The sequence below is a fragment of the Myxocyprinus asiaticus genome, chromosome 44 (genome assembly GCF_019703515.2).
Source record: "Myxocyprinus asiaticus isolate MX2 ecotype Aquarium Trade chromosome 44, UBuf_Myxa_2, whole genome shotgun sequence".
Lineage (NCBI taxonomy): Eukaryota > Metazoa > Chordata > Actinopteri > Cypriniformes > Catostomidae > Myxocyprinus > Myxocyprinus asiaticus.
In genome coordinates, this window is record NC_059387.1 from 24,099,860 (window position 1) to 24,123,645 (window position 23,786).

The window sequence follows — 23,786 nt, forward strand, 5'->3', positions numbered from 1 at the left end:
GAGAGACCATTTTGAAGGCTCAGGAAACCTTTGCAGCTGTTTTGAGTTGATTAGCTGATTGGCATGTCAAAATATTCTAATTTTTTGAGATAGTGAATTGGTGGGTTTTTGTTAAATGTGAGCCAAAATCATCACAATTAAAAGAACCAAAGACTTAAACTACTTCAGTCTGTGTGCATTGAATTTATTTAATACACGAGTTTAACAATTTGAGTTGAATTACTGAAATAAATGAACTTTTCCATGACATTCTAATTTATTGAGATGCACCTGTACATTTATTCTGGCACCACCTTTAAGTGAATTTGCAGTCACTGTCTGAGTTCTGCATGCTCCAAACCTGAACTGCAGGCGTGTTTCAAGAGGATCAACCCACAAAAGCTGAAGTCTAAAACACTGACACTAATTCAATATGGCTGAGGGTTTTTATTAGTTTCAAGAATTCAAGTCCAATTTCACAGTGTGCAACAACAACAACAACACATTGTATTTTTGTCATTGTTGTTGTTATTATTATTATTATTAGTAGTAGTAGTAGTAGCCTAGTAGTGGTGGTAGTAATAGTAACAGTACTAAAAAATTTTCAAAAGTAGTGCCTTATTTCTTATTTACCTCATGCCAACCCAAAATCAATTAAATAAAAATACAATTACAGATACATTAGGTCCATTTGTACTTATATTTTGTATGTGTATGCAAGTATGCATACATAATATTTAGGTAAGTAACTCATTAGACACGAAGCAAAAAAAAAAAAAAAAAAAAAAAAAAAAAGAGAGAGAGGGAGAGAGAAAGAGAGAGAAAAGAAAATAGAATAAATGTGTTGTGTAAAATTGTGAATATGGATATATATTAAGATGCAGTTGCGTCACATAAATAAACTGATATATAAAGAGTGCAACATTTTACTGACACGATCTACTTAATTTTGGAAATTTTGTAACAATCAGTTTGGTTGTTCTGGTGGGTACAGGCAATGAACGACTTTTATTTTGGTGACTTGTAAAGAACGTCATCTTCAGTAATGAAATAGATTAGTGCCACCATGCGGTAATGCGCAATCAGAGCAGAATGTTGTATTTTTTTTGTGCTTGAATACACTGAATAAGGTTTGTGTTCTCAGTTTTACCCACCTCTGTATGATAACGGCTCCTAATTCTTAAAAACAAATTTACTGTGTAAAATGTTTGAGTATAATCTATCCCTATTTGCTTAAATGAATTAAACGACAAAAAACAAGAAAAACTTTTTTGCTGGCACGCAATTAGCAGCTTATATTGGCCTACTTTATCAATATCACTAACAATGAATGCAAATCTTCAAAGAGTTCCGATATTAAACTATATAACATACAAAAAAGTACATGTGTATGAGAAACAGAGCATTAATCTAATCTCATGGGTCAGCTGTCAACTGTAAGTGTTAAAAAAAGAAACTTATAAAAAAATGCAACAAGTTTTCATCAAGCATCAAGTTTCATATTTTTCATATACAGTCATATTTGAATGAACAGCAAAATATTTAGTTGGTGGTACAACAAAATTATAAAATGTTTGTTCATTAATGACTAATGAATTATATTATTGTATTTTTGTAATGAATTATAAACATGAATCATAATTATATAATCTTTTATTAATTATTTTTAATATTCTTTGGATAGTAAAACGTGTACTGGATGATATTTATATATTTATTTGCAAATTATAAAACAAAGAACATTGAGCACTGCATTAAAGAAATAAAGGGGAAATGTGGAAAACCGGGCCAACACATTCTGAAAAATATAGACATATAATTTATAATATATAAAAAATAAATAGGTAAATAAAATGCAATTATATAAAAACTAGGGCTGTCAATCGATTACAATTTTTAATCAAATTAATTACATGGTGTCCCGATTAATTAATCGAATTAATCACATATATAAATATTTTCTGAAAAGGCCCCTCAAATAACAATAATTCAATATATAATGATGAAATAATAATCATTATCTTTAAATATTTATAAATTGTATATATATATATATATATATATATATATATATATATATATATATATATATATATATATATATAAAAAATATTAAGATAATTAAAATGCATTACATTATTGTGGCAGAGGAGTTAAGCATTGATGATACAATACAAAAAACGGCTTTAGAATCCAACGTATTGTTTATTTGCATATTATTGAATATAAGCTAATCATTGGAATACATTTCACAGCAATCCAATTTGTAAATGAATTTGTCAATCAGCCAGAGATTTATTATGAGGGCTTGTCTAAGGACCCGTACACCTGCGTTAGACGGATGCTTTTGGTTGCATGGCGTCATAAACATACAATTTTTAGGTCGCAGTGTCAAGTTAAACGAAGTTTAATACTCTTAAGAACACGCCTTGAGATCCCTTAGTCCCTTAGTGCGCTCCATTAAGCTGTGTTTTGAACGTAAGAAAGCATCCTTGTCCTGTCTACTGTGCTGAAGTGTTGTTTTGTTCTGTATAAGCTGCGCGTTGCCTATACAGCCGAAGTTTCGCTTACTGCCCCCTGGAGAAAACAGGTAGTACTTCAAGCTTGCATTTCTCAGGAATCTTCCTTATTACGGTCCGGAGACATGATTTATTTTTCTTCTTTTTATTATTATTATTATTATTATTATTATTAATAATAATATAAAATAATCGCACTGAATTAATGAGTTAAATAGAAAGACTTAATAAAAACATTAAATAAAAATTAATAACAGAAATGTGCAATCAGAAAGAAAGTCATGATAATAATACCTTAGAAATGTATTATTCTTGCTATTATATCTCAACTAAAATGTTTATAGAATTTACGCTGCAAAACAACATGCGTGTTCAACAGCATAGTTACTATTACTTGAAAAATAGATGTACTGGCTGATAAAGCAGGCGCGTGTCTCTTCTCTACGTCAGTGGCGGAAGGTCAGCGCTCAAACGGAAGTGAGAGTCAGAGCCCATCCGCCATTGTGGAGAAGAGCAGGGGTAATATTCTCTCAGACGTTACACAGTGTGTGAATGTTTTGGACTACCTTACACACATCACACCGCCGCCAACCTCCCTAGAGGTTCACATTTGCTGTCTCTACCGCCCGAGAGGACTGCTGCCGACCGTTTAAGACCGGACGAGGAGATCAACGCCTGTGAAATACGCTGTGATTACAGGGCCAGTCCCGGAGAGAGGAAAAATAACGTGAACCTGCAGCGGTGGCAGGAGAGACCGTGGAAAGTCAACAGCGATCAGCTCGGGCTCCTGGAGGATGTCTGCGACAACTGTCGATCAGGTACACAAGATGGACCCTAGCCCGTGTAAATAACATATTAATATGATGGTGCATGTACAGACAGTGGCTGTGTTGCAAAACCTCGTGAGCTTCCTACCTTGACAGCAGTTTTTGGGCATCATAGGAGCGAATCGAACATTAAGAAACGAACAAATGTTATTTCGAACGAACGTTCCAAAAATGCTGTCCAGGTAGGCAGCTCATTAGGAATGAGACGCAGCCAATATGGCCCATACTAATGTCGATTTAACACAAGCTAATAGAGTCTTGGATATTTGATAGAGGGAGCTTATGGCTGTTCCTGCTGTGCCGAATCATTGGTCATGCATCTCTGGTCATGTCATGCATAGAGTCCAGTAATCATGTACAGGATGTATAATTGATATAATATTTATAATAATTACAGTTATTAGTCAGCAGTGACATTTGTCTTACAGTCACGGATTCTGTTCTATTTATATTAAATTGTTGATGCTTGTGTTGCCTCAAGTTCATATTGTTATTTTTCTCTTTGCCACTGCTTACACACTGTGAACACAACATCAGAGACCTAAAGGACAAGGAAACAAAGGTATGTTATGGAAAGACTCATTTTCCTTAGTTGACTGACTGAGAAAATGCTCAATGCTGTACTTCACAGCACCTCTTTTATGACTGATAAACTCTTTTATTTTTATTTTTCATTTTTCAATTGTTGAAGATAGAATAAGGACTTAATATCTTATTTAAACATTAAACAGTTTATCTTTATTTTTTTGACATATCACTTATATGACTTTTTAAAAGGTCACCTTCTGGGAATCATGATTTTATACAGTAGACCAGTCTTAATGTTAATTTAATGTTAAGTTATTTTTGTGACTTTATTTTTCGGACATTGACAAACAAAGAAAGCAATTGGCAAATGTTTGGTCAGCTTTATTGTTTATATTTAATATTTTGCTGAAACTTTAATCATGTTGGATAATCTAATCTGCATAGAAGTGTTTTACCTTTTATAGTTGCTTAGACACATTAATTCTCAAATGCAGCTTACTGCTGCTGTCTCATTATTTTTAATTGACATCATGGTGGATTGAAGCTTAACCACTGAGCTGCAACACATACAACACAGAGTAAAATGTACTGACAGACTCTTATCTTTTTATAATTTTATTTAGTGCAAAACGGTTCGATGCATCAGAAGGATGCTGTAAATGATGATGACTTTGACAATTATCTGGGCAATCAGACAAATCAGGTAAGTTACTCTCATCAAACTGTCATACTACGTCAGTACTCGAAATATATTATTAGTGTAATTTTTGTCCTTCCATTTCAGTGTAATCCTCTTTACTATTTGACCACTTTTCATATTTGGCAGCATTGTGCATGAGAATTGTTTAGGGCCCAGAGTATCTGTTCATGCACATTTGACAGATGAACAGTACAAATTGAAACTGTAATTTGAGATCTTTTCCACCATACTTGCCTCTCACATTTTATTATTCACACTTTTTTTCATCTGTTTTTGTCTTTTTGTTACATCTTTAGTAGGTATTCAATCATTACATACTTTACTGACTTATCTTTAATTACCACCTACAGAGTAATAGCTACCCACCAATGTCTGATCCCTACATGCCCAGCTATTATGCTCCATCTATTGGATTCCCTTACTCCCTGGGAGAGGCTGCTTGGTCCACTGCAGGAGACCCCCCAATGCCCTACCTGACCACCTATGGACAGATGAGCAATGGTGAACATCACTTCATTCCAGACGGAGTCTTTAGCCAGCCTGGCGCTTTAGGCAACACGCCCCCTTTTCTCAGCCAACACGGATTTAACTTCTTCCCCGGAAATGCAGACTTTTCCACCTGGGGCACCAGTGGTTCTCAGGGACAGTCTACACAGAGCTCTGCTTACAGCAGCAACTATGGCTATCCCCCCAGCTCATTGGGTCGGGCCATAGCTGATGGACAGGCGGGATTTGGCAGTGACACTCAACTTAGTAAAGTTCCAGGGCTCAGTAGTATTGATCAGGGTATGGCCGGGCTTAAGCTTGGTTCTGAAATGTCGGCTGTTACGAAAACGGTGGGGTCTCCTTTAGGAGGAACAGCGGGGATGAATAGCATGGCTGCTAACAGCATGCCACCCGTCAGCTCCTCTGCACCCAAACCCACCTCATGGGCGGCAATTGCAAGGATACCTGCAAAACCCCAGCCTAAGTTGAAGCCGAAACCCAACATGGGTTTGGGAAGTGGTGCAGCAATCCCTCCTCCACCAATAAAGCATAACATGAACATTGGAACCTGGGATGACAAAGGCTCCATCACCAAACCCCCTCTTGCTCAGCAGATGCTGCCCCCTCAGCCCTTGTTGCAGCAGCAACTCTTGCCCCAACCCCAACCCATGCTGCAGAACCCATTGCCTCCTCAACACCAGCAGCTCCAGCTACAATCACCCCAGCCCCCTCAGCAGCTGCCCCCAGGTCCTCCCCACCCTCACCATCCCTCACAACCTTGTCCTCCCCAGCCCCTGCACCCACCCCAGCAGCAGAACCTGCCACCCCAAAACCGTTGGGTGCCCCCTCGGAACAGAGGAACCACCTTCAACCAAAACAGTGGAGTGGAGAACTTTGGCCTTGGGACGGGAGTCCCCATGAGCTCATTGCCTTCTTCTGGCGAGGTTCACCCTGTGCTGGAGAAGCTCAAGGTCCTCAACAATTACAACCCAAAAGACTTCGATTGGAACTTGAAAAACGGACGAGTCTTTATCATCAAGAGCTACTCTGAGGACGACATCCACCGCTCCATTAAGTACTCTATTTGGTGCAGCACAGAGCATGGAAATAAGCGTCTGGATGGTGCTTTCCGTTCGCTTGGTGCCAAAGGTCCACTATACCTACTCTTCAGCGTCAACGGGAGTGGACACTTTTGCGGCGTGGCTGAAATGAAGTCAACCGTGGACTATAATGCCTACGCTGGTGTCTGGTCCCAGGATAAGTGGAAGGGCAAGTTTGAGGTGAAATGGATCTTTGTTAAGGATGTGCCCAATAACCAGCTGAGGCACATTCGTTTAGAAAACAATGATAACAAACCTGTCACCAATTCCAGGGACACTCAGGAAGTGCCCCTAGAGAAAGCAAAGCAAGTGCTTAAAATTATTGCGACTTTCAAGCATACCACCTCAATCTTTGATGATTTTGCACATTACGAAAAGCGTCAGGAGGAAGAGGAAGCCATGCGAAGGGTAAGTGCAGCTTTCTGCCACTCTTCACAATAGCAGAAAGCAGGCACTGCATCTTTAGATCACACTGATTCTATCTTTTAAACATTGTTGCGTTCAGCATGTCCATGCATTTCAAAGATACGGTTTTTAATAGCTTACTTCCAAGCCAGAAGTTTACTTGGTCTCAATTTGTCAAAAAGAAAAAAGGAAATTAGTGACCATTAAGAATTCAGTTTTTGACCTGATTTGTTAATTCAGTAACATTTTTGCTGGCGTATATGTATTCCATTTGTGAATAATTACTCAAAGAAAAATAATATGGCTTGTGCATAACACATTTCCCCTGTATTTCAATGAATCAGTCTGCAAAATTTTCAGCAGATAGATATGAAACAAGTAGTTTATTTTAAAAGGAAGAAGTCTCTGCCATCTATTGACAAAAGACTGGCCTCCATCAGTGACGCCAATCACTGCCTCTGCTAAAACAGCCAGCAGATGTCCCATTAATAGATTGGACTTGCATCATTTCCTGCCCACCCAACACAAATAATTGATGTCTGTGCCAGCTACCTCGTCATTAGTTGCTTTTCATCTTTGTCTGTGAGTTATGATTGCGCACGCAACATTTTAGATCACTTTTCACGATTATTGTGGTTTATCAGGTCAGCCGTAGAAGATGTGAAGCTAGCATCTAAATAAAGCCATTAAGTTCTATCAAGACAAGATACTTAAAATTGTTTGAAACATGTGTAGGTATGATTTGCAGCTTTGTTTGTGTGTTGGTCGAATTAGAATGAAATGAAACCATGTGATCTTTTTTTTAATTTTCTTTTTTTTTATATATTGGCACTAAAGATAAACACTAACACTCAACTCACTGACTTGACTTGTCCTGACTCGACTACTGTATGTAGCACTGTAACTCATCCACAGGGACATCTTCACTAATCCATTTTTGTTTGAAAATTTTGTTTTCAGTTTTCTAACATCATTATTTTCCAAAGTATACAGGACCAGAGAGCGTTTTTGAAAGTATCCATTTTCAGTGGAGGAAAATGCTGTTCCAGTGTAGATGAGAGATGTAAATGTAGCAAAATCAATGACAATGTTTACATGTACTGAAGAAAGAGGGTTATTCCAGGGTTTTTGCAGAAAGCGGTGATCTGAAACGTCATGTAAATGAGAATGCCGATTTCCTTACGCTGTTTAAGGGATTAAGAGAAAGCGTTTTAACGCATCTTGTTTTCTCCCGGAGAAAGCTGCTTATGTGGCCATGTAAACGCATACGTAACGTTCTTTCAGATTTTTGAAGAGTGCGCATGTGTGTGGAACAGACCGAATAAAAATGTCATAGGATGGAGCCCAACAGCAAGTCAACAAAACATTTCTGGGAGTACAGTGGGAAAAGCACATACACTATAAACTATACCCATTTATAAACACCACTGTAAAATATCGACGGTTCCTCACGTTTGCATATATGCGCTGGTACATTGAGGGAATCCCAGAGTTTTATGTAAAGGGAAACCCCATTTTTATTCCACTGCAGGTCGCAATAGAAAGGTAAGGCATCAAACACAGCAACAACTCGGGAATATATGGAAATAAAGCAAAGCAACAGAGAATAAAATAGTGAAGTCATCCTCGACACAAGTGTCGCAGGGTAATTATGTTGCTCTGGAGAAAGCTGCTTACTGACCGAGCCACATGTATACGGGAGTAAAGAGTACGGCACTTATACAGTGCATGTAAACAAGACCGCTGCTTTCTCGCAATACGCCACTTTCTCACATTAACCCGTTTTCTGGTGTCAGTGTAAATGTACTGATTGAGTTTTCAAATGAAAACGCATTAGTGTGGATGCACACCACATCCACACTGATCCATTTTCATTTCAGATCTCTGTTTCCAGTTTCCTAACATCATTGTTTTCCAAAGTATGCGGTTATGAAGGGTGTTCGTTTGAGGAAAAAGCTGTTCCAGTGTGGATGAGAGGTGTAAACATAGCAAAATCAATACAATTCAAAATAAATCGAATAGTGTGGAGGTGGCCTTAAATATACTTGTATCCAACAGCTTTTTGGATAATTATTACTTGCACAATATACTGTATATGTTCCTTACTTAAGCCACAATGGGATGGAAGTCCCCAGGCTCTTTTTTTCCCCTTTTTAAATTTTTTTTTTTTTTTTTAACTTTAAATCAAAATGGCTCTGACCTTATTCATTGCATCTTGTTGAACAAATTACAGCTTTCTATTTAAGAAACTGTTTAGCTTTTGAGCAAACCTCAAAATTAAGTTATTCTCAGAAACTTTTTCCATTTATTTTGTTATCTTGCCAATCATCTGTAGTTTGCCAAGGCCATAATGAAATAAACTATTTAGATTGAAAAGACTTGTAAGTCTTGTGGTTTAATTTGTGAAATATTCTTGCTTGCTTGTTTAATGTTTTTTATGCTTGTTTCTAATGAAGAAATCTGAACATAAGGCACGCTGCAGTGAAGTGTAAAGCAGATTGTGTAGACTATGTATAGAGATTAAATGTTTTTGATTTATACTGTATGTTTTTAAATGGGATTTTTTTTTTTTAATAAGCCTGGTACTTTAAATCTAAAAATGTGTGTACATGTTTTTCTTTTTTGTTTCATCAGAAATGTCACATTTATTCAAGACCAATGGCAGATGAGCTAATGAGTGATAATCTATGTGTAAAACTGCGTCACTGATATTTTGACATCCGATCCACACACCAACTGTTCATTTTGTTTCCCCTAAACAATGCAGTCTGCTCTATAAACTCAGTAGCACTATTTAAGTTTGTTTATTATAGCCTTGTAGTGGCACATGTCTTAATTTTGCTTGGAAAATGTAGTGTCTAGGGCAGATGTATTAGGTCTAGCTAAAGCAAATATGGCTCCTGATGTACCTAGCATTCCTTACATTCCTGTTCACAAAGAAAACAAAGGTGAGCATAGAGGTATTTTCTTTCAAAATAAGGGGTTTCAGTTGCGCACTGCCTTATTATGGGAGCTTTAAATGCAACAAGTTTGTGCACTAAAACATATGCAAGTTGTTTCTCAGCTTTGTTATAATTAGGTTAATGGAATTATATGCTTAAAATAATGGTGATAATTAAATTTGCTGGCCACTACAATAGTGGTCCAGTTGTAGTGGCCAGCACTTTATGGTGACACCTATTGCATGGATGCTGCATCACGCAAAGGCAAGTTTTCAGTTATCAGTGCCATTGTAGAAATACTTCATTCACAGGTGTATTTTTCACTCATTTGTCAGTCTTTATCAATTTAACATTTGTGGTATATCTTTCTTTTTACTTATTTGTCAAAAGTACTATTCATTTATTTTTGTGTGAGACTTTTTAAGTGCAAAAAACTAATTGGTATTCCTTTTAAGGGTTAGTTTTAATTTCTGCATATCAGAGAGATCTAATCAGTCACAGTGTTTGAAAACCACTAGATGTCTCAGCAGTTCAAATACTCTGCTTCAGACACACTTTCACTGTTACATACATGACAATTGCAAGCAGTTGTTGGACCTGAAACCTTGCTTGGTTAGAAACATTCTTAACACTGTAACTGACTCTGACCCACAACATGCAGAGCTGGCCTTGTCCCTCATGTGCAAAGAGATGAATTGTATTGCACTGTTGCCCAGATTGATCTTACAGTGAAATTGTAAACAGCAGGTTGAATTTTCTTTAGCTCAAATCGATCTGTGCTTACCAAAATGCGTAATACTGAACCCTGTGGCCCAAGTGGTAAGTGTTGTTGGGCGTATGGGCACATGTAAGCTTTATTTTCTGGGTGAAATGTCCACGGAGGGGCACCGAAAGCGAGTTGTGAACGGAATTGTTTTCAGTTGTACAGGGTGTAATTCAGTGAAGAGGAATGCATATCTTATAAAATGTACCCTTCAACCCGAGCCCTAAACCTAACCAAACAGTGAAGTAAAATTGTAATGTTAAAAGAAAAAAAGCAACCACCTAATGGTGATCATCACGTGGTCGTGATTACTTCCTTGTTTCAACACGGGATCTGAACCCGGGACTCCCACGCTGCTGCTGACGCAACACGCTTCTGGTCGTGCCACAGGGGAAGGTAAACATGCTGGAGCCGATGCAAAAATGTCTGATAGAGATAACCGTTGTCTGCGAGTCGGCATATAGTGACCGATCCTATAGGGTACCGGAACTGTTGGAATCCACATGCCGTCTTCCCGTGTGATGTTGCTTTTGCCAGTGAGAGGGTCCTCGCTGTAGAATGTAGTGCGATGACGTAGTGGATTTAATTCTCTGCATAGTAAATTTTAGTGACATGGTGGATGCTTTGGGTTTTATACGTTACACTGAGTAGCATATTTAGTATTAAAGTATTACAATGACAAAGTTTAGTACAGCTTAGCTTTTAAAATTTGTCATAACCATGGATTTCGTTAATTACTGGACATAGTTTGTCCTCTTCACCAACATAAAACCATATAAATTAAGCAAGATATTCATACTACTCACTATAAAGTGCTTCTCATTTTAACATCTCAGCTATACAGTTGAAGTCAGAAGTTTACATACACTTAGGTTGAAGTCATTAAAACAGTTTAAACCACTCCACATATTCCATATTAGCAAACTATAGTTTTGGCAAGTCATTTAGGACATTTACTTTGTGCATGACTCGAGTAATTTTTACAACAGTTGTTTACAGATGTATTGTTTCACTTTTAATTGACTATATCACAATTCAGGTGGGTCAGAAGTTTACATACATTAAGTTAACTCTGCCTTTAAGCAGCTTGGAAAATTCCAGAAATTCATGTCAAGCCTTTAGGCAATTAGCCAATTAGCTTCTGATAGGATAATTGGAGTCAATTGGAGGTGTACCTGTGGATGTATTTTAAGGCCTGCCTCAGTGCCTTTTTTTTTTTTTTTTTTGCCAAAAAGCCAAGACCTCAGACAATAATTTGTGGACCTCCACAAGTCTGGTTCATCTTTGGGAGCAATTTCCAAATGCCTTAAGGTACCATGTTCATCTGTACAAACAATAGTACGCAAGTATAAACACCATGGGACCATGCAGCCGTCATACCGCTTAGGAGGGAAACGCATTCAGTCTCCAAGAGATGAACGTAGTTTGGTGCAAAAAGTGCAAATCAATCCCAACAGCAAAGGACCTTGTGAAGATGCTGGGGGTAGACAAGTATCTATATCTACAGTAAAACAAGTCCTATATTGACATAATCTGAAAGGCTGCTCAGTAAGGAAGAAACCACTGCTACAAAACCACCATAAAAAAGTTTGCAAGTGCACATGGGGACAAAGATCTTACTTTTTGGAGAAATGTCCTCTGGTGTAATAAAACAAATATTGAACTTTTTGGCCATAATGACCATCATTATGTTTGGAGGAAAACGGGTGAGGCTTGCAAGCCGAAGAACACCATCCCAACTGTGAAGCATGGAGGTGGCAGCATCATGTTGTTTGGGTGCTTTGCTGCAGAAGTCTGGTACACATCACAAAATAGATGGCATCATGAGGAAGGAAAATTATGTGGTTTTTTGAAGCAGCATCTCAAGACATCAGCCATGAAGTTAAAGCTCAGTCGCAAATGGGTCTTCCAAATAGACAATAACCCCAAGCATACCTCCAAAGTTGTGGCAAAATTGCCTGAGGACAACAAAGTCAAGGTATTGGAGTGGCCATCACAAAGCCCTGACCTTAATCCGATAGAAAATTTGTGGACAAAACTGAAAAAGCGTGTGCGAGCAAGGAGGCCTACAAACCTGACTCAGTTACACTAGTTCTGCCTGGAGGAGTGGGGCAAAATTCCAGCAACTTATTGTGAGAAGCTTGTGCAAGGCTACCCAAAATAATTCACCCAAGTTAAACAATTTACAGGCAATACTACCAAATACTAACAAATTGTATATAAACTTGTCACACTGGGAATGTGATATATATATATATATATATAAAAGCTGAAATAAATCATTCTCTCTACTATTATTCTGACATTTCACATTCTTAATATAAAGTAGTGATCCTAACTGACCTAAGACAGGGAATGTTTTCTATAATTTAATGTCAGGAATTGTGAAAAACTGAGTTTAGATGTATTTGGCTAAGGTGTATGTAAACTTCTGACTTCAACTGTACATAAATACCCATGCCATGAGGTGTATTGTTTGTATTTATATATTAATATGTAGCAGCCAGACATGTTTGGAACATGTTTTGGAGATTAAAGTGAATCTTAAGCTCAGTGCACGTAAGCAAATGGAACTGAACTGGGAGCACATCTGTTACTCTAGCACAAGATGGAGTTGTGGAGCACAGAACTACTCAGAAAACACTGCATTAATGCTTTTACACAATACAGGACAGAGCAGCGTGCATACACTTTGAACCAAGCAGCGGGATCATGCTATTTATTAATTTAATTAAATCATAGCCCTTTGCGGTTTAATAATCGCACAACATCATATGGCGAATTTTATTTTATTTTATTAATTGTGCAGCCCTAATATAAATACACAGATCAGCCACACCATTAAAACCATCTGCCTAATATTGTGCAGGTCCCCTTCGTGCCGCCAAAACAGCGCCAAACCGCATCTCAGAAAAGCATTCTGAGATGCTATTCTTCTCACCACAATTGTACAGAGTGGTTATCTGAGTTACCATAAACTTTGTCAGTTTGAACCACTCTAGCCAATCTCTGTTGACCTCTCTCATCCACAAGGCATTTCCGTCCACAGAACAGCCGCTCACTGGATGTTTTTTGTTTTTGCCACCATTCTGAGTAAATTCTAGAGACTGTTGTGTGTTAAAATCCCAGGAGATCAGCAGTTACAGAAATACTCAAACTGGCCCATCTGGCACCAAAAATCATCCATGTGATTATCTAATCAGCCAATTGTGTGGCAGCAGTGCATAAAATCAGGCATATACAGGTCAGGAGCTTCAGTTAATGTTCACATCAACCTTCAGAATGGGGGAAAAAAATGTGATCTCAGTGATTTGGACCATGGCATGATTGTTGGTGCCACATGGGCTGGTGTGTGTATATATATATATATATATATATATATATATAGGCCCTATTTGTGTGTGATATATATATATATATATATATATATATATATATATATATATATAAGTTTTGTTTTTGTTTTTTTAAATCCCCAAATCTACTAATGTAATGTTAGCTGATCTAAGGGCAATGCACAATGTTAACTGAGATTAAATTAATTTCCTGAGTAACTCATATGGAAACCGCAAGTGTTTTTACAATCATGCAAGTTTCAAAAACTGTTAGGTTTGGCTATGTTAAAGACAAAGACATTCTTAATGGCCTAATGTTTTTGTGTATTTAATCATCTAATTTAGTTTTTTTCTCCCTCTCTTTCTCTCATTGCAGGAGCGAAATAGAAATAAACAGTAGGTTTCAGAGAGCTCCCTGATAGAACGTCAACACTAATGATGTAGAACCTTAATTATTGCATAACCTCAGAGGAAAAATGGGTTCTGACACAATTTCTGCTGAAGACGATGTATGAACACATCACAACAGTGGACTTTTCTGTGTCAACTTCTGATGGATCTGCCCTTATGTTAAAGACTCGCACGAAACGGAAAGAAAATCATTCACATAAACTGTATCTTCAAGCACTTTCAGCCCTTCTAAAAGCTTCTACCAGTACCCTTAACTATCATTGGACATCTGTTTGGTATTAACATTGGTCAGTCGACCAGTGTAGTTGTTTCTGAGGATTTCAGATGTATTTGTAGGCTTATTGTTTTGTCTGTTATTTTTTTGTTTTGTTTGTTTTTGTAAATCCTTCAAATTTAGGCGCTCTATAAATTTGAGCACACTCAGAGGATATGAGAACTTCTTTGTCCATGGAAAGAAACATATGTACTTAAATCTACGTTAAGCTGTAAAAAAAAAAAAAAAATGTGGGGCGCAAAAAAACTTGCATCCTACCTGACTGATCCCAAGTCAGTTTAATCATGTTTGTTATGGTTGAATGACTCCACAGTAGCCCATTCACCTATCTGTATCAGCATCTGTGTACCAAAAAATAAATAAGCTTGGTGGAGAATGACACCAGCCGATGCACATTTGTAAACTTGTTGTATTACATTTGTAATACAAATGTATTTCCTGGAATCATTTTATTCTAAGTGCATTTGTCTTATGAGAAACCTGCTCAGAAATGCCATAAGTTCTCTGAAAGGCCATGTTCCTCAGATGTAACCAGGCCTGATGTTCAGGAGAACATCTGTAATGCATCTGCTGCTTAGGATTCTACCGAGCAGAAGCTCACCAAGAACAAGACAGTTTTCTCCTATAGGTGACTCACTAGTTAAAATAAACATTATCCATGTTTAGCGATTCTTCATTATGAGTTTTTACTTTCAGAAGGTGCCGTTCACCCCTTGATTTAACAGATGTGAAACATAATTCGTATTGTCCAAATTTGTATTGCATGAGAACTTTCAGTTTTGCCGTTTGCAACTATATACAGAGCATTATTCTGAGGCCATGCAAATGAAACAATCTATTTAGGTCTTGATTATGTTGACTGAATGATGAGTAATGTTGTTGCTATGGCCTGACGTTACAGTCCAAAAGGTCTTTGCTGGGGTCCAGTGGTACACCCCTCCATCAGATGATCCTCAAATATCTGTGAGTAATGCAAAGTAATTACAGTGTCTGCTAGTTCCTGTTTGTTCACTGCAAGCTGCCTTCTTCACAGACCACGCAAGACTGCTCTTGCTTCAGGAAGATGTGGGTAGAACCGGACCCAGTGATGGAACTGGCAGCGCCTGGGTCGAAATTTGTGGGATGATGGCATTGCTGCAAAAAGAGACGCCTTCTGCCCCTTCCTCTGTGTGCTTTGATTAAAGGCCATGTTTGTATGGGTTACTGTAAATCAATGCTTCTTTATGATACTGATGCTTATCAAGGTATGATGTGGTTAATCTGATTTGAAAAATAAATATAGATTTATGGAAACAGATTCAGAAAGTTGTCTTGCCTATAGAAGTGTTAGTTTTATGCATCTCACGATATCACTACCAGATGTAATCTCAACTGACATAAATATTTTAATTACACATTGCATATAAGAAAGTTTCAAAATTTGCTCTGGAATTTAATACATAGACATTAAATAAATGCAATTAAAGCTTTGAGCAGCCAAATAACAAAGGACATCTTATCAAGTGCCCTTAAAGATATTCAGGATGGACTTCAAAGACATTAAGTCATTATTCTTACTGTTCATACAAAAACCCTTTTGCTAAACAATAGCCAACAACATCTACACAGTTTTCTTACATAAAACAAGACTTGTACTACACATTGTACAAAACTATTATGGGTCATGCTGTTTAGCCAGAGGGGAATTAAAGGAATATCCCGGGTTCAGTACAAGTGTGGCTCAATCGACAGCATTTGTGACAAAATGTTGAGTACCAGAATTTTTTTTTTTTTTTTTTTTTTGACGTACCCCCTCGTTTCTTAAAAAAGAAGCAGCAAAAATCGAGATTACAGTGAAGCACTTACAATTTTGAGATGACACCTTTCAAACAATGCTGGACGGTTGCTGTTTTTAATAGAAAGTCCTTTAGATGGCGCTATTGCCCAATACATTCTAAGCCTAGGGTCTAAACCTTAGAATTATTATTATTATTATTTTTAAAAATATTTTTATTTAATATTTTATTCACACTATGAACAGCATTTAAATTTGGTCAATCAAGAGAGGGAAGATTTAGAAGGAGATATGACATAGGTTTAATATATATATATATATATATATATATATATATATATATATATATATATATATATATATATATATATATGTATATAAAACATACATTTGTTATAATTAAAGCCACATTCAAAATATTTCATTATATTTTTAAGATTGTATGACAAATTTCCATAAAACCAACTTTTTTCAGTTGTGTGAAAAATTTATATTAAATTTGAATAATCTTTAAATAATCTAAATTAAGCATAAATGTGATGTATTTAAGTTCAATTCAATACTTAAAATTATGCTTAATTCATAATATGTACATTTAGTTAAAGATTGCTCAATTCAGTTTGTTGGAGATTTGTCACTAGAAATATGTAAAACTTAATAAGACATATTTAAATTAAGGATAAATTGAACCACATTTCAAATATACAGTCAAGAGAATGACAAATTTAAAGGTAATAGGACATAGATTTAATATTTTATATATATCTGTTTGTATTTATTTATTTTTTTCTAAAACGTAACAATATTTGCTAATATTTAATCCTATTCACTTTAAATACCTGTTACTGGAACATGCAAGGCTGATTAAAGTCGTCTTTCCTCTTAGATATTTCTTGCACGCCTGTATGTTACAAAAGAGTACACCAGTAAAAAGAAAATTTCATTAACATGTACTTCTGTTCAATTAACTGCAAAAGAGTCACAATCATAGTGACAAGGTGGTGAATCAAGAAGGGAGACAGAGAGAGAGAGAGAGAGAGAGAGAGAGAGAGAGAGAGAGAGAGAGAGAGAGAGAGAGAGAGAGAGAGAGAGAGAGAGAGAGAGTGTGAAGCTACAAGAACAAGGTGACAAGATCTTCTTGTTATGTCAGCTGGGTGGAAAAGACAGCTCTCGCCCAGAAACTCCATCTTTAATCAGGCAATTACAGCAAGAACATGGCACTTGTTGTCCAATCTGCACCTTTATTAAGTCAATTAATGGTGGCTTGCCAAGTGTTTCCCTCTGTGTGACAGAGGAAATTCCTCTTTTTCTGGTGCTGTACAAAAAGTTGTAAATACTAGGAAGGGGGCTTTGAAAAAAGACTTTACCATGTTCTGAACACATGTATCAATACACCCATCTGGATCAAATTGCTTAAACATTTTCTTTTGCCTTTTTAAGGTGAGTTTGAGCAACCAGTCTATGCTATTAATAACCTATTAATAACCTATTAAAAACCTTTTCATCACTCCCTCTAATTGCCGGTTTGGCTCACAGGCATGAAAAGAACAATTTTTATTTCAACCTGGAAAATAAATTTGGATGTTGAAAACTTTAGTAAAAGAAAATATTGTGATATTTATGATTCTGCACTATTTTTGGGCCACTAATGTAAACAAATTTATGATGTTGATAACTCCTTTGTACCAAAGATCACAAAGCAATTTCCTTGCTTAGTTGATTTAAATTGATAATTTTTAAATTGATAATTGATACGGATAATATTTTTTATACTAAAACAATTGTGTATTAAATTAGAAAATATAAAGTGGTCTCAGGCTTTTGGACCCCACTGTGTATAGGAATTTTCATGAGTACATGTTCTTGATCTTACAGTTTCAAATTATTGCCAGTGACCTTTCGATGAGTGCTCAACTTTCACATTTTACATAGTAAGCATGTCATCTTAGCCCTCTCCTCACCTTATCTCTTTTACCTGGGAGGAATAGTTTTGCACAGGGAGTTCTAATGTTAAATCATGTTGCATTTGGCTCTGTGGATCAGGAGCATCAGAATGTAGTTTGTTTCACTAATATAAACAGCCTTAATATGACATTTTGAACATACTTGACAGTGATACAGTGATTGGTTCTGCGACATTCCACACCAGCAGTTTACATATTCATGATGAATTTGAATGTATCATCTCATCCTAAAGGGTAAAAGTACTTCAGTATTTTATCATGGTGGACAAACTGAGTACATGATGATATGAATCTTTTTCTTTATCAAAAGGAGCTGATTCATTCTGATGCAGCTGAATAGTGTTCTGTTATTCTACAGATGTTCCTTTCGAAGGCTCGGCGTAGCCAATTAGGAAGAGATGAGAGCCACAGCCAAAGGCCTTTGATTCGGTTCCCTTTGAAGCAACTGTCATATTTAACTGCCAAGAAATAGCTGAGAGCAAGGTTAGGTCAAAGCTTTTTAAGGACGGCCGTCTGTTGAAAAATTATTTTACTTATGTATATAAAAAGAATTGTATTTTGAAAAGCAGATAATAATGTTTAGTGTCTGTGATATATGTACACACATATATATCTATATCTATATATATCTATCTATCTATATATATATATATAGATATATATATATATAAAACATTTTATATGAACTGGTGCTGATGATGTGCAGAGATTTCCCACCAGAAATCACTGCATCAGTAAAACCCCCTGACGCCATGTTAGAGAATATCAACACACTTCTTCTTATCTACATTTTGATAGCAGGTTATATTGTAAGGACCAAAAGAAGTCCTTATGTATTTATGTATGTTTATATATGTACATATGTTTACTTATAATTTTTTTATGAACTTCTGTGTAAATTAATATTTGATATTTTTTACAATTATTATTAAAAATAAAATAATTTTTTTATAAAAATACATTAATTTAATGTAATCACTTCCTTTGACATTTAATTTCTCATATGTGAAGCACTTTGAATTGTATTAAAAGTGCTATACAATTAAATGTATTATGTATTAGTGAAATATATAAATATGTATGTTCTTACCTATTTGTGCTAAAGTAATTCCATAATGGGACAAAAACAAAACATAAAAGCCTATTAGCCTTATTTTTAAATGTAATTCTAATTAATACCTATACAGTAACCTATGCAAAAGGCATCATCAAACTTCTCCCAGCATTTAAAGAAGAAACAATCTTCTGACCCAAAAAACAGAGGCTTGGAGGGGCTTCTCTATACTCATCTCTCCTCTGACTTCCCCTTTAAGACCTAATGGAGATTAAAGGCCATTAAAGGCTCTTTGCTGCATGTGCAGTTTTTGTTGATCACATCGACTCAGCTTGTTTTAGCCAATGATCCGATTACAACTGTTGTCACCCCTCCCCTGGCCCTCTTCCTTCTGTCCCCTGCTAAAGTTCCTGGTTATGCCATTGTACCATATGCTGACGTGCATTTCCTAAAGCTTCAACCTGGACCAGGGGAAGGCCAAATGGGCTGTATTTTAGCTCTGCCAAGATTAATTACAACAGACTGGGGTAATGGAATCCAGTAAACAGGCAGTCTTGACAGCTAGAGGAAGTGAGAATGCACTGTGATGTTCGACAGGACTGTTGGATCGAAAGATGCCCGAGGAGGCATTTTTAATTAACTGCAGTTATTAAGAATGACAGAGCTTCTTATTAATCAGCTTGGATCCATCTTACAAAGGGTCAGTGTGTATCTCTGCCTTTTCGGATTCTTTTTCAGTTTGAATGATGCATAAAAAGAATAACATTTTAAGATCCATGAAATACATATGCAGCCATGGTACTCAACATTAAATTTGTATGAAACCTGTATGATTTTCTTTCCTTTGTGGAGCGCAAAACAACATGTTTTGTAGAATGTCCAAACAGCTCTTTCACACATACTGAAAGTAAATAGGAACTGTAGCTGTCAAGCTCTAGAATGAATAAAAAATACAATAAAGGTACAATAAAAGAAAGGCATAAGACTTGGGCACCATATTACAAGTCTTCAAAAACCACGCCATATCTTTGTGTGGGTAACAGACTAAAATTTTGGTTGTTATTCACTGTAAATCTTCTCTTCGGCTCTAGCTCTCAAATCTCATTCACACTTACATACATTCAGAATTTGTTCACCATGGTTACAAACTGCAACAAAATACTCCTTTTGTGGTACACACACACAAAAAAAAAAAAAAAAAAAAATGAAAATCATACGGGTACTTGAGGGTGAGTAAATTATGGCAGAATTTTCATTTTTGGGTGAACTATCCCTTTTACTTGCAATAAATCAACTAAATCAGTTCACATATTGGTAAAATAAATGACACACTATCAAAAACTCTGCTAATAACAAGCATTATAAAGACATTTATCCTTTAGAAATCCCAATCCAAAGAACAGTTTACAATAACATACCCCAAACAAACACACCCTATAAAGGTACTGTACTCTGTTAGAGTTACCATATACTAATAGTCTGCAATGTGTGCATGTTTCCTATCCAATCATCAGGTATAGAATTACAGACTGCTCTCCTTCTGTCTGGACCTGAAGGCTGAATCTCATTCTTGCAGCCTCTTTAGTGCTCATATAAGAAGGAAACCGTGACAGAACTGGGTCTTATTCCATAGAGTGGATGGTGCTGGTGATTACCACACTCCCTCTGTCTCCCTTTACTGTGTTCTTTCAGTTTTTTTATTCTCTAATCTGTCGCATAACACACACTTTATGACTGACAGATTCAGGACAAACAAACAAAGTGCCAAATAAACCCCAAAGATTAAAAAAAAATGAAAGAAATTTGTCAGAATTTTACTTGAGTACAGCAGATTTGCTTCTTGTACCATATCTTGGGACTGGATGCAGAGATGAAGAGAATTTACTACAGAGGGTCACTTCCACAACTCCCTCCACACATTGGGATTTACTGTATCACAGTGTAATACTTTCATTTAGGAGAAAATATGACTTGTTTGTTCTTGCAAATCTTGTCAAGTTTAAAAAAAAAAAGTTAGAGTGACCTAGCAGCAGTGACGGATCTGGGGGGGGGGCAGCGGCCCCCCCAGACAGAAGCCTGGCCCCCCCATGTGCCCCCCCACTCACAGACCAAGGTCAGACAATGACACTCACACAACCCCCCCCCCCCCAGGACGGACAGCCCTCCACTTGCACTCGCACACCAAAAAATATTAAATAATTAAATAATAATTGTATTTAGAAGCCCTGTGAGCAAGCTGAAGGCGACATGTGGCAAGGAACACAAAACTCCATTAAGATGTTGGTTAATGGAGAAAATAACCTTGGGAGAAACTAGGCTCACTGTGGTGGCCAGTTCCCCTCTGGCTAAACAACATGAATATAATGCCAATATTAGTTATTTGTGTGCAGTGCAAGTCATGGTTTAAAATTTGTAAATTAAGTAAGTGTTAAAGTCCAGTGTTTAAAAAAAAAGAAGATTTTTTTAATGAAATCTAAGATTAATGACTAATGTCTTTGAAGTCCATCCTGGATTAACTGCAGAAGTTCACAGAGATACATTGTCTTTTGTTAGTTGGCTGATGAAGGCTTTTGTTAGTAATTAAATGATAGTCTGTGTATTCCATTTCAAGAGTGTAGTCCATCAGTAGACAAAGGTGATGCAGGCAGAGATTAATGAGGTGCATCGCAGTTCAACTGGCAGGTCATTTTGGTGAGGTTTTGTGGGGACCATCCTAAGCCCAAGGTTCAGGCAGTGGTATATGAAGTATCCAATGTCTTACAGTTGGAGTTGGCATCAGTTCATCCTCTGAAGTCAAAAGACTGAAGTGATGTCTGGCTGGCACCGGCTGCAGTTTGTCGTCATCACTCAGCGACATGTAGCAGTGGAGTCCGACACCAAGCAGGAACAGAGCTGGATCTGGCCGGCTTTTGTAACCTTGGGAATGAGTGAGGTTGAGACATGGAAACAAATAGAATAATATTAGCATAGATGCCATTCAATTTTATGCAGAGTTATAGATCATGATAGATGTTTCTGGTTCCGAGAGACCTAAATAAAGCAGCCTAAATGTGAGTTGAAAGAAAATTAGGTGTATGCCTGGCTAAATAGATGAGTCTTTAGTCTAGACTTACACTGAGTGAGTGTATCTGCATCCCGAGCAGTGTTAAGAAAACTATTCCATAGTTTAGGAGCCAAATATGAAAAGGGTCTACCTCCTTTTGTGGATTTTGATATTCTTGGAATTATTAACAAGCCAGAATTTTGTGATCGTAATGAACATGACAGAATATAGCGTGTCAGACTGTACTGTATTGTGGAGCCAGACCATTCAAAGCTTTGTATGTAGTTAACAGAATTTTAAAATTAATACGAAATTTAACAAGTAGCCAATGTAACGACAATAAAACTGGGCTAATATGATCATATTTCTTGGTTGTAGTCAGCACTCTGGCAGCTGCATTTTGAACCAAATTAAGTTTATTTCATTGAACTACTGTGTCAAGTAGATGTGTTGTGGACAGAAGGATATTGTGCAAAGACGTACAGGTGTAGGAAAAGTAAGTGAAGGAAAGGGGGTTGCTCCATCCCTGAATATTTATGCTTGTCTACCAAGCAACCTTTAGTGTTACATAACCATCTTTCCCAAATTCTGGAGGATGAGCTAATCTCAGGAAGAGCTTTGTCCATTTTTAGCACTGAAAGAAGCATTTCCCATTCTCATGTCAGTGCTTAAGTAAGATCGCAGAAGGGTGTGGTAGTTGCTAGTGTTTTATTTTGTATTGGATGAAGTCTGTGGCACAGAGGCACTCAGAACTGCAATTACATCACAGTGTAGGGCAGCCTGCGGAGCATCCATAAATATTCATGCCAGAGCTGGAGGCAGAATGGACACCTTTGATTCGCCATGATCTTAGCCCCCAATGCATGACGGGCAGCTGCAAACAAAGACTGCATATAATGGGTTTCTGCTTCAGGATGGACCCAGTGTTTATCCTACGATCGGGAAGGATCAAAGATCTGCACACACACACTACAAGCAGGCAGAAGGTGATGCAAGTGATAGGGATGAGGAGGAGGGGTATGGTACAAAGAGAGAGATTTTACTGCCAGGTATTGAGCAAAGAAGATGCTACCAGTTTAGTTAGAGTATGTCTTTAATGGTGAATTGCCTGCTAAAACCATCTTAAACCAGCCTAAGATGACTTGCTAGTTTTATTTGGTTAAAGCTGGCCTTAGAGGGTTTATGCTAGTCCTCAATTTGTCTGCCAGCCTGACCATCTTGAAGTGATCAAAATGAATCTTAAACCAGCCAACACACCAACCAGGCTGGGAGACCAACTATGACAAGGAAACCAGATTAGGCTGCTTTAATCTTGTGCGACCTGCGTCCACATGTGTGGATGTTGTATTTTGGCTTTCCTATAGCAACGCATAATTTAAATGAATTAAATCTGACTGAATACTGTTCACAAGACTCTACACTGCCATTTAAGGGTTAAACTTCTGGCGCACCGCATCACGTGACACAACAGTTTGATGTTGATTTCCATGAAGCACTCCTACGGGTGCAGCACCAACAAAAGTGCCTCTGGTAAGAAATCTCTTTAAGTTTTTTGATTGAGACATGTTTGGTTATAAAGAGCAGCGTCTCTAGTTTTGTTTGATATGCTGCTTTAAAAAATCAATAAATTTTTTACGCATCAGCGTGCTGATAAACATGATGTCCACATATGTGGAAAATGG

At 37.0% G+C, this 23,786-nt stretch overlaps 1 protein-coding gene across 2 annotated transcripts; it reads left to right on the forward strand.

The window, feature by feature from the left end:
• Positions 1–2,983: 2,983 nt before the first annotated feature.
• LOC127434348 (YTH domain-containing family protein 3-like) lies at positions 2,984–15,560 on the forward strand. Of its 2 annotated transcripts, XM_051687015.1 has the most exons (5): positions 2,984–3,316; positions 3,863–3,887; positions 4,477–4,556; positions 4,904–6,547; positions 13,961–15,560. In XM_051687015.1, the coding sequence occupies exons 1-5, from the start codon at positions 3,293–3,295 to the stop codon at positions 13,982–13,984; spliced, it is 1,797 nt and encodes a 598-aa protein (XP_051542975.1). In that variant the 5' UTR covers positions 2,984–3,292; the 3' UTR covers positions 13,985–15,560. The 2 variants fall into 2 exon arrangements, with proteins under 2 accessions (XP_051542975.1, XP_051542974.1); XM_051687014.1 differs by lacking the exon at positions 13,961–15,560 and having other exon boundaries at positions 4,904–8,717.
• Positions 15,561–23,786: the final 8,226 nt, after the last annotated feature.